Source organism: Biomphalaria glabrata, chromosome 10, assembly GCF_947242115.1.
Source record: "Biomphalaria glabrata chromosome 10, xgBioGlab47.1, whole genome shotgun sequence".
Lineage (NCBI taxonomy): Eukaryota > Metazoa > Mollusca > Gastropoda > Planorbidae > Biomphalaria > Biomphalaria glabrata.
This window is the reverse complement of record NC_074720.1, coordinates 24,884,938-24,899,723: the sequence shown is the minus strand read 5'-3', so window position 1 is coordinate 24,899,723 and position 14,786 is coordinate 24,884,938. Positions and strand designations below refer to the sequence as shown.

The following is a 14,786-nucleotide window of genomic DNA, read 5'->3' as shown; positions in this document are numbered from 1 at the left end:
CAAATCACAACAAATAATATATATAAGCAAAAGAAATAATATTAACAAATATTATAAAAACAAATTTCTTCTTTGAATAAACAACTAAACGAACCTTGACAGCCCTTTCACCACTACAATTTGAAGAAAAGCTGTGAGTGAACTAGTTAATTCTAGGTCAGGATGAGACACAATGTGATAGCTATTCTTTTTCTTTCTCAACACCACGCTAAAATAAAGCAGTTTCCAGTAGTAAACAAAAGTTCAAGGTCAACTCATCATTGTCATTGTGAAATTCTTCATGGTTAAATCTAGTTCAATCCATGGTATACAATTCCGATCTAGATCCAACAAAATGAGATTTTTTTTCCCCCATGATGCCATATGTCAATCTCCTTTGTTCTTGCTGTGATCAGTGACATTAAGCCAAACTAGTAATATGAAGCAGAAGTTTCTTAATATTGTATTTTTCGAGTCTCCTGATCTTCGATATTTACATTCAAGTTGTGATACCACAAGAATATTCTGAGTAATCAAATTATTCCATTCAAGAATGAGGGACTAATTTTCTATAGGATGATAGCAAAGTTCAAGGCTAGGCCACTTGAGCAATTGAGTTGAGACAATCTTACTTTTACAACAAATTTTACAAGTCAGTATTTTTGTAAACTTGAGATAATACGATTTTAAAATAAAGTTTGTGTTTATCCAAAAGGATTGAAAAACTGTTTAATTTTTATCTGTACTAATGATAATAGTCAGCTTATTATTAATTTTTTAAATCAGAAAATGTACAGTAAGATAAGATTGAATATAGAAAGATTAGTTGAATTAAAACAGTTAAAATGATGAGAGCAATTACAAGGTTGTTCAGATCTGAAGAAGTAGTTGCAATCAGAAAAAAATTATTATCCACCTTTTTAAAAAAAAATGTGCTTTAATAAATAAGAACTAAACAGTTAATTGTATGTATCAAACATTGTTTCTATCTCTTTGATTATTTTAAATGCTTGTTCAGTTAATCTATTCTTTTTTTTAGAAATATACTTGATGTAATCAGCATTATTATTTTCACAATGATCAACCAGAAAACAAAAGAAACAAAAATGCAACACCATTTGTTGGGGTCAATAGGGAAAGTATTTGAAAAAGAAAGAAAAAAACATCAAAAAACAAATTAGGAGATATTTCATCAACTCAAAAAGTAGAGTCAAAGTGCTTTTAAAAAGAGTTGCTTAAAACCTTTAAAAGTTGCAAAGGATGAATAATGTATGTTGTTTTGTTTTAACATACTCCTGTTACAGAAATAAACATTCTATCAGTTAATGGTATGACACAGTAGTTAATGTTAATATTAACTACATTCTTCTATTTAAAATCGACATGCAAATATAGCAGGGAGAATAACAACTCCTGCTGACCATAGTAATATCCATAGGGATCCATAGGAGGTGGGGGAACTGGTGGTGGTATTGATCGAAGTGGTTGTGAGACAGCTTCCACCCTCTGCATATTAAAACTTTCCTCTGGTTGTTGCAAAGCTGAAGTTGAAAATTGTGTTAGCAAATCAATGATGATTTATTTTTTATTATGGTGTTCTATTAAGTGTAATTTAAATATCTGTATGCATAACATTTTTGTCATCTTTATTTTTGATATACGATAAGTGCGAAGAATGTTTGAAAAGAAATGTGCTCTTTCTCTTACCAGAATAGTAAATAATTGTGTAAGTTCAATTATAAAAAAATATATCCTGTAAAGGTAAACCATCTAATTAAGATAAATAATAATATTATGATGCTTTGAATGAATGATTTTAATCAAGCAGAAGACAGGTGGAACCACCATTCAGTCCAAAATACAATTCAAATAGCATATAATTTGAATAATATATTATCAATTACAACTCAAAAAGCAAATAGTGTCAATGATTTTGAAAGCATTGAATATGATAAATAGTTAAAGGAATAAGTATGAATGAGTACACTATCTATTGCATGTCTTGATTATCTATTTCATAAAGGCACCAAGTATACAATGGTGTAGTCAATCATAATGGAAATGCACTATTATGTTTAAGGACTAGTCAGGTTAGCAATTTAGTGAGATGAAATGTTATATTATATGCAATGATAACATTCAATTCTGTAAGGGGTGTTATGGAGTGTGTGTTTCCTTGGTGATATAGAAAGGGAGTATTTATTGTTAGTTGTAGAGAGAGAGCATTAATTTAAATTTAGTTTTGTAGATAAGAGGCACTGTCGTAGTATTAAGTATGTGTTTTGATAGTAAGTTAGACTTATTTAAAATATCCGCTTATTTCATTTCATCTCAAGTTGAATCAGTATATATTGTAATAAAAGTTATAAATAGTTTTGTTCACAAAGAAGTTAGTCAAGTTTTATAAGTTAAAAGATAATGCGCCTACACAAGTTTAATTATCTGCCAGTAGTTTAGTGCCTGCCAGAAGCTAACAACTTGGGAGGGATTAAAGAAAATAACAGGCTGAGCCTCATAATGAGAACGATTATCAGTGGATGATGATGAGAAATTCACCAACGAACTAAATGATTTTTATTTTTGTTGATCTACACAAAGAAATTTTCAACACTCTGACCAAAGAAAAACAAGAACCCTACATCAATTTTGTAACTGAAGATGAGGTGACCTTATTGTTTAAAAGAGTAAACGTAACAAAAGCTTGTGGACCAGATAAAATTAGTGGCAAGCTGATCAAGCTATGTGCGGAACAAATCTCTTTTATCTTCTCTCACATCTTTAACCACCCGTTGCAAACATGCGTAATTCCACATATCTGGAAAACTTCAGAGCTCGTACCAGTACCAAAGAAGCCAAAATTAGATAGCTTAAATGATTTCCACCCAGTAGCACTTACACCTATAATTATGAAATGTTTTGAAAAATATAATGAAAATCAGCCCCCGAAGTGGTCCACCAGGCAGGTAAAAAGACAGGTTTCAATATTATCAGAATGAAATTCTATAAAAGACAAATGACAGAAAATAATGGAGAAAAAAAGGTTAACAAATCTTGTGTGGTGCCCCAGTGGTCCAATAGACTAAAATATTGTGATGTCGAATTTTCACTATCTTTTCTAGTTTACTAGATCTAAACAAGACAGGATGGACGGACAGAAAGGGCCACACAAAACTAATAGCGGCTTTTCCACTTTCAGGGGCTGCTAAAAATGGAAAAAATTTTGGAAGACAACAGCCACCCGCTCCATCAGAACTACGTCAGGTCGTCGCGAAGTGGGCGGTCAATCAAAACAAGAACAGAGCTGTACAAAAACTTATTCGTCCCTCAATCGGTCAGACTATATCAACGCCATTTGTTGATCAGGAAACATGAAAAGGACCAAGATGCCCGTGTGTAGTCGCTAAATGAACTCTTTATGTTTTGTATGTTCTATTTATGTGTATGTTTCTGTTGTGTTGTCTTTATTTGAGAAAATAGTCCTTGTAATCACAACAAATTTCCACAAGGGTCAATAAAGTAGTCTTAGTCTAACTGTCAACAACAAGGGGCAAGATTGTCTCCAGATAATTAATCTGACATGAAAATAAAAGCAGTGCTACCATATGTAATAAATACATAGCTGATGGTTTAAACAATTAATCTATTGGATTAAAAATATAAAAGTAAAGTAGCAATCTATAATAATTGCGCAAAGACCCCGAGAGACTCACCTAACACTAATTATCTCACTTGGGGTGGATAAAGAAATCTGGAAATTTAACCTGAAATTACTTGCCTTGCATCTAGAACAGCTAAGCCATTTTCATGATAAAAAACGCAGCCGTTGAATTTACCAAAACTAATTTTTTATTCACAATTTCAATTAACAAAGCAAGAAGTACACAATTATACTTCCTTCCATTTTTTAAGCACTATTGTCTGTCACTTTCAACAGCACTGTATGGCGCCACTTGCTTTTGCAGACATTGTATAAATTAACAATTTTTTGTCCTATGAAGCCAACTTGGACTGAATGTGTTTTGTGTGGAAACATTTATAAAAACAAAATGGTATAGCTATATTATTTTGTGTAATCAGGAATGAGGTAAAAAAAAGATGTGAGAAAATGATACTAGAATTCTCAGGCCAGAAGTATGTGATTATGTTTGGGAGGTTGATATAAGTGGGCTGGTCTAGTTAACCATAACATACTATAGCATACTATGTTAGGCGCTTCCGCTGTGTCTAATGCAACTAACCAAACGGAGGTAACACTCAACAAAATCCAATAACACCAGCGAAAGTCTGAATAATCAATATAAGTTAGTTGACGCTGATACTGAATGTCGAACAAGAAGTTTAATAACAATGAAGGGAACCGTCGAATGTCAGCTAACTCTCTACATTCATAACAAGCTTCCTATCTCTAAGGCATTCTGGATGTAGTCTGTTTACATCAGCTGATATTTCGCTCTGCCTAAAACCTAGTCTAGTTTTTATTAGTCACATCATTGTCTCTAAGTCAAATCTTCCCTTATTTCCGAAACTTATAACTAATTCCTAATCGTGCCATAATATTTGGAATAAGAACTGAAAAGCAGAAGTCAGATAGTGTAAAAAAGCATGGAGGAGGGGGAGTGGAGAGAAGTGATACCCGAATTTATTGGCTGCTGGCTGGTAATAACCCTAACCCTAATAGACATTAGAATTTGAAGACAAAGGAATGTATGGGGAGTGTTTATCTGTTGACCCTTTTATTATTATTGTTATAAGTAAAAAAAAAAAAAAAAAAAAAAAAAAAAAAATGAAGGGTTCCAGAGGCAAATAAACAATATATAGCAAGGAAAAAATCTTCAGGCATGGCTGGTGGGTTGCAAGTATTTTATGAAACATTGAGCCATAACTTTAAAAAAAAAACTAATAAAATAATCAGAAAGACACAAAGATAGAGGCACATTTCTAATTTCATATGCTAGGACAAATCGGTATAAAACAGTGATTCTCAATTTTTTTTTAGCTTGGCGACCCTTTTTACTATTCCCCACCATGCAGCAACTCCAACTATAAAATAATATTCTAAAAAAAACAACAACAGCGCTTTTGTTAATGTTATAAAAATAACAATGAAGATAAGCATTGCCCAAGCTTTATGTTTAATTACGCAATAATATGAATTATATTTGTCTAAAATATATTTCTTCTTATAATAATTTTTTTTTTTGATGACATGATTTATTTTATTTTCTGTTGCGCTTTCCCAATATTCATGTTGAATACTTATGTGACTATTTGAAAAGCAAGGTAGAAAGGAAGATAGTAAACTACTCTGCTACAATACTACTGCGATAGTCAGTGTATACAAAACAAGGTCGATGTAAAGGTTGTTTCTGTTTCATAAGCTCAGGGATTCTCTTAGCAGTCTTTGCAATATCACAACGAATGTCATCTTCTTCATAAAGTCTGCTTCTGTATTTAGACGTGGTTATGTGTAACTGACATTGAAGAGAAATAATTTTTCTCTGCATCACTATTAATAAGTTCAATAAACCTTTTCTGTGATGTCATTGTAACATCTTCAACTAACAGTGTGAATGGACTCCTAGCAAGTGAAAACAGTAAATCCAGCAGATTTGAAAAGTATGAAATTTGTCTGCAAGAATCGGCAAATTTATTTCATAGAAATTATCATTGTATCATCATAGAAAGCAGATAATGTTGGAAACATGTAAATATTTTTCATCCTATTTTGTCTGCCAAAGATGAAGTATCATTTGGAAAGATAAGATATTTTCAGACTAATTGAGCCATGTGGTATTTGATTACTGCAGTGACATTTTGTATGTGCCTATTGTTATTCATTATAATTTATATTATGCCTCACACCTTGGATGAATATAGTTTTGATTAATCATATCAACCTTTTATCATTGTAACTCGATCCCTAGTATTTTATTTTCTCTTTATCCTTAACCTGAGTGTACTATGCTCATTCCTCATTTTACTAAATCTATAGTTGATTGCATATTACTTACTTAGACTTAAGTCCTCCCGCGCCGATCGGCGCATTGGGCGGCAAGCTGTCTCCAAAAAATATCTGTCACTGGCAATGAAGCCTCCTCCCACTTAGTGTCCACTGTTCTGAGGTCCTCCATGAAGGTGTGGTGCCAAGTTTTACGAGGACGTCCCTGTTTCTGCTTTCCTCGTATTGGCCTCAATGTCATCGCAACTCTTGGTATGCGTAGTTCATTTTGTCAGAGAACATGTCCCGCAAACCTCATGTGACGCTCTGTCACAACCTCACTAAGTTTTCGGCTCCCAGTTGGGCATAGGATTTCCCAGTTTGAAACCCGATCTGTGTAACAGACTCCCAAAATCCGGCTCAGCCATTTTTGTTGAGCCACATTTAGCTTCAAGAGTTGGACAAGTTCACATACCTTGGCAGCATCATAACAAATGAAGGGGATGTTTACCATGATGTAGCGTGCCGAATAGGAAAGGCAGGGAGCATTTTCCAAAGGCTGCAGCCTATTTGGAAAAGCGAAGCCATTGACTCAAGACAAAAATACACCTTATCAACACAATCGTCATCCCAACAGCAACATATGCATGTGAGACATGGAAGTCGTCTGTCAAAATTGAGAAAAGACTAAATGTGATTGCATATTGACGTAATTACATTCAATGGATGAATCATGACTAGTGTCATCCTAGATTGTATGATAACACATATTTACTGTGGTTATTTTCTTGTATTTTGTTTATCATTGAGTTATGTGAATGTGTGTTTTAAGATTTCATGCCTAATTGTTTTAAATGCCTTATTGGGATTGATACCAAAGCATGCATCTGAATGATTGCAAGGCGTATGAGAATCCCTACTCAATGCTAATAGGAGGTTCCTAATTGTCTATAGTAACCCCATCCTGGTTGGTGTAACTGATAGTTGGTAACTCTTTATGAATGTAGACCTGCAGTTGCCTACATCTGCCAGATCTCCAAGCAACGCTGTAACCGGAGCCAACCAAACCAGATACCCCACACACACTTGTCAGCACCCATAGAATATTGCGCAGTGTCTACAGCGCCTGCTGCCCAGTATTCAGCCCAAGCTGTCCGCTGCCTAATAACTACTGCCCACTGTTTAGAGCAACCTTTGCTGCAGAAAAAAGAAAACTGGTGTGAGCTGGCACATCCATCTACGAGCTAGAGACCACAGCTGAGAGATCATACTACAATAACTACTACAAACTCAGACTGTAGCACCAACCCTCTCTACTGCTAAACAGGTAGTGGTCTAATCCTCGTGCCAAATTGTCTACAGCATAGAAGACATCCGCAGCCAATGTCCTAAGACAAAGCCGGATGATTCATCTTCTGAGTGACAGTCCTACAACCACCAGAAGAAGACACAATGTGCTAGCAGCAAAGAAAATAAGTAGACAAGACATTAGGAACATTCTATCATTCACTAATTAATTAGCAATCTATGATGAAACTTTTACTTTATATATTAATACATTTACTTCATTTCACAGTTATATCATTTTTCATCAGTTATCTTTTGCAAATCTATATTTATTAATTCTTTTTAATTTACAAATTTAATCTACTAGTCTGTTCTGTTAGTTGCAGTGTGCCTGTCAAAATATCTTGTATATGTGAACAGGATAAATAAATTAAATATACCCTAGACTTTAACAAACGCGCCAACAATAACTATTAAAACATCTCGTCACACTAATAAGATCTGAAGATTATAACTAAGAGACATGGAAAATACTCCAAAGAAATCTTAGGTGATTACCAATATGGTATGGTTTAAGACCAAATAAATCCACTACTTATCACATTTTCACACTAAGATGTATAGGAGAAAAGTGCTATGAATATAGTATACCATTCCATTAACTCTATATTGACTATAAAAAGGCTTATGACAGAATCAGAAGGAATCTGTATGACACACTACAGTATTATGGAATACCTAACCAGCTGACAAGACAAACATATAACATTAAAGAAATCAAAAAGTAAAGTAGTACAAAGAAAACACTCACTGGAATTCCTGATTAAACTAGGATTAAGACAAGGAGACTCACTAGCATTCATGCTTTTCAAATAGACACTAGACATATAAATACAATGGGAATAATTATTACTTCAGGAGAGAAAACATAAGTCTGCAACCTACAGGTACGATCTTACAGCCAACCTCTACAATACCTGGCTTATGCTGATGACATTGCCTTATTAAGCAAAGATACTTCTGACACTGCTAGAGCTTTAACACAACTAGAAGCATCTCCACCAGCAGGATTTAAGTTCAATTACAGTAAAACCAAGTATTTCATAATTACAAGAGAAAATACTGTAATACTGTAATTTTTTTTTATCATCATCATCACTCCTTCGAGTTCCTCATGGAACATAGGGCCTTGACAAAAACACACCACTCTCCACGGTATCTTGCTAGTTTTTTTATGGTTTCCCAGCTCTTCCCGGTCTTCTCTGCTTCTTCAAGTACACTGCGTTGCCATGTTCTTTTTGGTCTTCTTCTGCGTCTTGTTCCCTGGGGGTTCCACTCTAAGGCCTGCCTAGCTCTGTTGCTGGTATCTTTTCTAAGGGTGTGACCAATCCATCTCCACTTTAAGATCTGCACTTCTATATTTTTCTGTCCAACAAAGATTATGATAACTAAGAAAAAATGTCCTCCTTTAGTGTTGGCAAAAAGGCCTTGGCAATGTTTTATTTTGCTCACATCTGCAGTATTTTAAAGTTTCAATATCATAGACTGATGTGGCAATTTCAATATTAAAAATAAAAATAAACTTCATAAAATCCTAAATGCTGCTAGTAAGTTCACTGGTAAATAACAAACTCCATTTGGGCAACTATTTGAGAAAAACATTCTTAAAAAAGCTAAAAAGATTTTGTAAAAAAAAACAACTCCCAACAAAGATAAACAGACACAAAAACTCTTTTGTTCCCCTGGCAATCAAAGCATTAAATACTATTCAACTGAGATAAACATTTCACATGTAACTTTTGAGTGAATCTGGTGTGAATGTATATTTTGTTTTCTATAGTTATTTATGTTTTGTTAGGTGTAATGCATAGATTGTGAAACAAATTTCTTATGGGTAATAAAGATTATTATGTTACTGTTATTACTATTATTATATTGACACATTCAAATATTTAGGATGTACAATAAATTTAAAAAACAACCTACTGGTAGAAATAAAGGATTGAATGGCAAGAGGCAACTGGGCATTCTATAGCCACACCACTTACTTAACCCTCTTAAAATGGAGCATTTCAGCATGTCTTGAGCCAAAAAGATGGAGCACTATTACCAGTCTAAACACTTCACTTACAAAAAAAATCCTAACAAATAAACTAATTAGTTTACATACACAAAACTCTATATATTATTGAAGAGAAATGAATGAACTAATTCAATCTTATGGAATCCATCTGAAATATTAACATTTGTTAAAATAAGCCAAGCTCATTTGCATAATGTGTGCGCATACATTTCAACGGAAACATACACATTCATTTTGGCCACAGTGACAGCCACCCATTTATGGCCCAAGAGGGATCTTCTTTTAAGCTGTTTCTTGGTCAGAAAGTTGGCATCATATTTATTAATCATTGACAAACATTTGAACTAAATTGATAGTAAAAAAGAGTATAAACAGTCTATGGGGTGCTAATCCCCCTTGGGGCTCAAATGGGTCTTCTCTATCCAGCTCATAGGCATAGCGCCATTAAAAGATGAACATAACATAATACATAATGATAATGAAACTAAAGCAAACATCCTAAACAAATACTTTGCATCAGCATTCTCAGCCCCAGGAGACAAAGACATATTACTTAATTTGAACCAAGTAGACAACATAGAAGATATAGTAGTACAAGAAAATGGAATCCAAAAACTATTACCAACACCAAACCAAATAAAGCGTCTGGACCTGATGGTATTCTAGCTAGATAACTCAAAGAACTAAGCAAAGAGCTAGCTCCGGTGTTCATTATACTCTTTCAGGCATCGCTTAACCAGGGCAGAGTACCAAAGGACTGGAAAGAAGCTAATGTCACCCCCCTATTTAAAAACGAGAAAAATCTGACCCAGGAAACTACAGATCAGTATCACTTACCAGCATCACATGTAAAATCCTAGAACACATAATATGTAGCAACATCATAAACCACTTAGACAAACATAATGTCCTCACCCCATACCAACATGGCTTTAGGAAATATAGATCATGTGAAACACAACTAATAGGACTAATTGATGACTTTTCAAAAGGTTTAGATAATAGTGAACAAATAGATGCTATCTTACTACATTTTTCCAAGGATTTTGACAAAGTTCACCACCATAGTTTGCTTAAAAAATTAAAATATTTCGGCATTAATGGTCCATTGCATCAGTGGATTAAAGATTTTCTGATAGGGAGAGAACAAACTGTAATAATAAATGGCTCTAAATCAACACCAATAACAGTAAACTCAGGTGTACCCCAAGGAACAGTCTTAGGTCCACTACTATTTTTAATTTACATAAATGATTTACCATATTGCATTACTTCAGGAACAAAAGTCAGATTATTTGCAGACGATTGCATAATATATAGAACAATAAAAACAACACAAGACACAGATATTTTACAAAGAGAATTAGATGAATTACAGAAATGGGAATCAAATTGGAGCATGTCTTTCCACCCAGAAAAATGTCAGTTGTTAAGAATAACAAAAAAAAAAAACTAAAATTAATTCCACTTATCTTATTCATGGCAAACCAGTAACACAGACTAAAAACGCAAAATACCTAGGTGTTATAATAAATGAAAAAATGTCATGGAATCTCCATATTGATGAAACTATCAAAAAATCAAACAAAGCATAAAAAAAAATTCTATAAATCAAATAAGAACATAAAACTAAAATGTTATTTAACCTTGGTTAGGCCAATAATAGAATATGCATCCTCTGTTTGGGACCCCTCAACTCAAGAAAACATTAAGAAACTGGAACAGACTTAAAATAGAGCAGTGAGATTCATAACAAACGAATATTCACACTTGACTAGAGTAACACCTTTAGTAAAATCACTAAATTTAGAAAGCCTTCAGGACAGAAGACTCAAAAGTAAAGTAGCAATTATACATAAAACACTGAACCATAATCTTCAAATACAAAAACAAAATTTAATAAAATACTCTGAAAGACACAAAGACAAAGACACAAAGATAAAGGCACATTCCTCGTCCCATATGCTAGGACAAATTTGTACAAATACTCCTTCTTCCCTAGTGCTATTAGAGCATGGAATGGGTTGCTGAGAAAGCCAGGAAAACCAGTGACATGGCAGAATTTAAGTCATTGGTTAATATGCATGACTAAATGCATGATGCGTAGGACATAATCATCTTCTTTTTTGAAGTAACGTCTGTATTATATAAGATAAGCTCCTCACACTTACCTCTAAATCATGTTACCATGAATAGACATCGTCAACACTATACTAGATCTAGTACTAGTGTAAACTTAGATCTAAAGCTTTCCTCAATACTGCACTGATTTTTATTAAGGCTATCAGAGTAAATAAAAATCAGAGTCAGTCAGTTTGCTTTCAACAATATCACTGGCTGAAATGTTAAAATTTTCACCTGTCACTAGCTAACTTAAAAAAATCAGTACAAACAAATTATCGTATAAAAACAGCAAGGAAAGCCGCCATTACAGTCTACTAATGTGTAAAAATAGTAAGAACTAATCTGATTGGCTGATACAAACACTGGCTAGCCAATTTTGTGTTTGGAAACATCGTGGCCGATAGATCAGTTGCTTCGTCTTTTTCGCCAAATGCCTTGGGCCGATAGATTGGCCCCTTCGTCTTAAGAAGGTTAATAGCAAAACCATAATAAGATTCCATGGTAAGTTTTATTATTATTATTATCACACCTAGGTATTTCGAGTCTTTAGTCTGTGTACCTGGTTAACCATGAATAAGATAAGTACTTTTTATTTTAGTTTTTCTTTTAACTATTAATAATAAGCATTTTTCTGGGAGGAAAGACTTGCTGCATCTTGTGTTGTTTTTATTGTTCTATATATAATGCAATCATCTGTAAGTAGTCTAACTTTTGCTCCTGGAATTAATACAATTAGGTAGGTCATTGGAAAAACAAAAGAAATATCCTTAAAAGGCTAGAAATGTGGGGCCAAAGAAGTGTGTCTTAGTAACCATTAGGAGGAGGCAAAGTATAGTTATATATTTATTTTTATGAGCCACAAAGGAAAAGACTATCAAGTTTGTGTGTAGGCCAAAAAAAAAAGTGTTTGAATAAGGTAAGCTGTGGATGAGGAAAAGCAAACTTTTCGCATAGCTTTTGCACTTGTGTTGATGTATGTGTATACATTTTCAATAATAATATATATTATATATGTTATGAATCACTGTGCTAACATTATCTTCTTATTGAACTTAATTTTTAATCTTAAACTAAAAACATTAAACATACAAGCATGAACCTAAAAATAATTTCTACTCCCTAATATACACAATTGGTACCATAGCTGAAACAATGCATAACAATTTTTTGCACAAATGAGTAAAATAAAAACACAAATTTACATTGGTACATAGATACCTTAACCTCATGAACATACACAACTTGTTTATAACACTTGGAAATACATGCATAACCTGAAAGATACTATATGTAAATAGCCCACATCACTCAAACTAAAATTGAAATATAAAAGAATTTTCCAAAAAAAACCCCCAACAAACTAAGTCTAGTTAACTACCGTACATTGAAATTGTTTTTTTTTAATTCCATTATCAAAACCACAAGATCATTAAGAACACCAGACACTTTATATCTATCTAAAATATCAGGAAAAAAACAACAATTAATGGGGAGAAGGTAGAGACAAAATCAAGTAATAGCATTGCTTAAATCTGAGCTGTTAAGAACAGTATGACATTCATATTAACAATGAAGTTTAAAACCAAGTGCTTTATCACTCAGCCATCGTGCCTCAAAACAATAAAGACAAATTCTAATAAATATTAAAAATGCAAAACTAAAAAAAACGAGCATGTTTTGATATATTTCCTGATATATGTGAAGAAAATCATTTATTTAATACAATTAAACTATAAGAATAGTTTCCACATTACCTGATATTTGTAATTGAGACATATCTGGAGGAGGTGGGAATCTTTCATCAAAGTACACTGATTTGGGCTGAACAGTCACTGCATTTCTAACTCCACCAACAGCTTCAATGAGCTAATAGAAGACAAAAAAAGAAAATTAAATAGTACACTGATTTGGGCTGAACAGTCACTGCATTTCTAACTCCACCAACAGCTTCAATGAGCTAATAGAAGACAAAAAAAGAAAATTAAATAGAAAGTTGAAACAATATTTTTTTGGTTTGCTCTTGCAGTAGAAACTGACTTAGATGCTTTTATAGATGGACTTTAGACTTTCAGATTGCTGCATGAGTTTCTGTACAGTATCCTTGTTGTGAGCTATTAGATCAGCATGGAACAGTGGCAATATTCTTGTAAAAAATCTCTTTACTAATAATCCACTAGTTGCACCCTCTAGAAAATGTATTTTCAAATAGATGTATTTTTACTAAAACTTACTGTGTTTGATCTTGCTTTTCAAAAATGTGTTTTATTCGAAATAAATATTGTCCAAATAAAATTATCAATACTATATTTTTCCTACAAGTTATCCAAACAGTTGTATCAGACATTTCTAAATATGTATAATCATATTACTTAGTGCAATTTTTAAGTTAATGTGTTTTTCATAAAACCATTTCAAGATATAGTCATATATTATTAGTAATGGCTTCTTTAGTAATCAGTTCTCAACCTTCTTCAGTTGACAAAACAACAAGTTTTATTGTTAACTTCCATAACAATTACATAACAACATTGCTTCCATAACAATTAAAATGTTTGAAATGATTCTGATTCAGTTTGCAACATCTATCATTGAATGACAATTATAGTAAAAAAAAAATAATAAAAAAATAAACAAAGCTTATATTAAGTGTCATTGTATCAATTAGTTTGGATCAGTCATTTGTAATAGATCTACACTAACAATAATAAATATGTTATTAGAAATATTTTTACCAATTGTTTTTGTTTAGTGCAGTTTCATGCTTTTAGTTTTCTCAATAAACTATGATCCTATCACTTGTCTGGACCAGTTGGGGAAGGGAAAGGGGAGAAAACGAAGAGGGTACCTTGGTGGAATTTACTAGGATTTTAAAAAATATATATAATGTATTAAAAAAGCAAAGTTGTATGACTTGAATTTGAACTTGATGGCTCAAGCCTCCAGAAGCCAATACAGTAACGACTGTGCCAGCAAAATGCTTATGAAAAAAGAAAAGTTTATCTTTATCCATGTAAGTTTCAAACTTTTAAAATTTCTCTACACATAGTATAAAGGGGACTAAATTAACTTACCACATGTTAACTACAGGTTCTTTCCCTTGTTCGAAATCAAATAAGTAATTACTAATAGTTAACTAATTGGTTGATTTTTTTATTATTGATTCTTGTGTTGTCAAGAAATAATTGTGCCAAATTTCAACTTGATTTGAGAGTGGGCGTGGCAGAAATAAGGTATACAAACGTTTTACCAGAGAGTGATTTGATATAAGCTTTATAAAAAAAAATTGTAATGTCCCATGAAAAATTTTGTACAAAGTCAGTTTTTTTTAAGACAAAAAATCTGCTTTTCCGATGGTCTTAGGCAACCACTGGAAAA

The 14,786-nt window shown here is 32.9% G+C and overlaps 2 protein-coding genes across 5 annotated transcripts in view; both read right to left on the bottom strand.

The window, feature by feature from the left end:
- LOC129928594 (zinc finger BED domain-containing protein 4-like) overlaps positions 1–14,786 on the bottom strand; it is a 243,276-nt gene that overhangs the window by 34,799 nt on the left and 193,691 nt on the right. The gene's annotated exons all lie outside the window — the stretch shown is intronic.
- LOC106071006 (vinculin-like) overlaps positions 1–14,786 on the bottom strand; it is a 135,814-nt gene that overhangs the window by 36,181 nt on the left and 84,847 nt on the right. For 3 of the 4 annotated variants that reach the window (XM_056043292.1, XM_056043291.1, XM_056043293.1), the window contains 2 exons: positions 13,166–13,277; positions 1,401–1,520 (listed from right to left, as the gene is read on the bottom strand). In XM_056043292.1, the coding sequence (XP_055899267.1) occupies positions 1,401–1,520; positions 13,166–13,277 (232 nt within the window). The remainder of the gene's footprint in view (positions 1–1,400; positions 1,521–13,165; positions 13,278–14,786) is intronic. The other variant, XM_056043294.1, reaches the window with a different exon arrangement.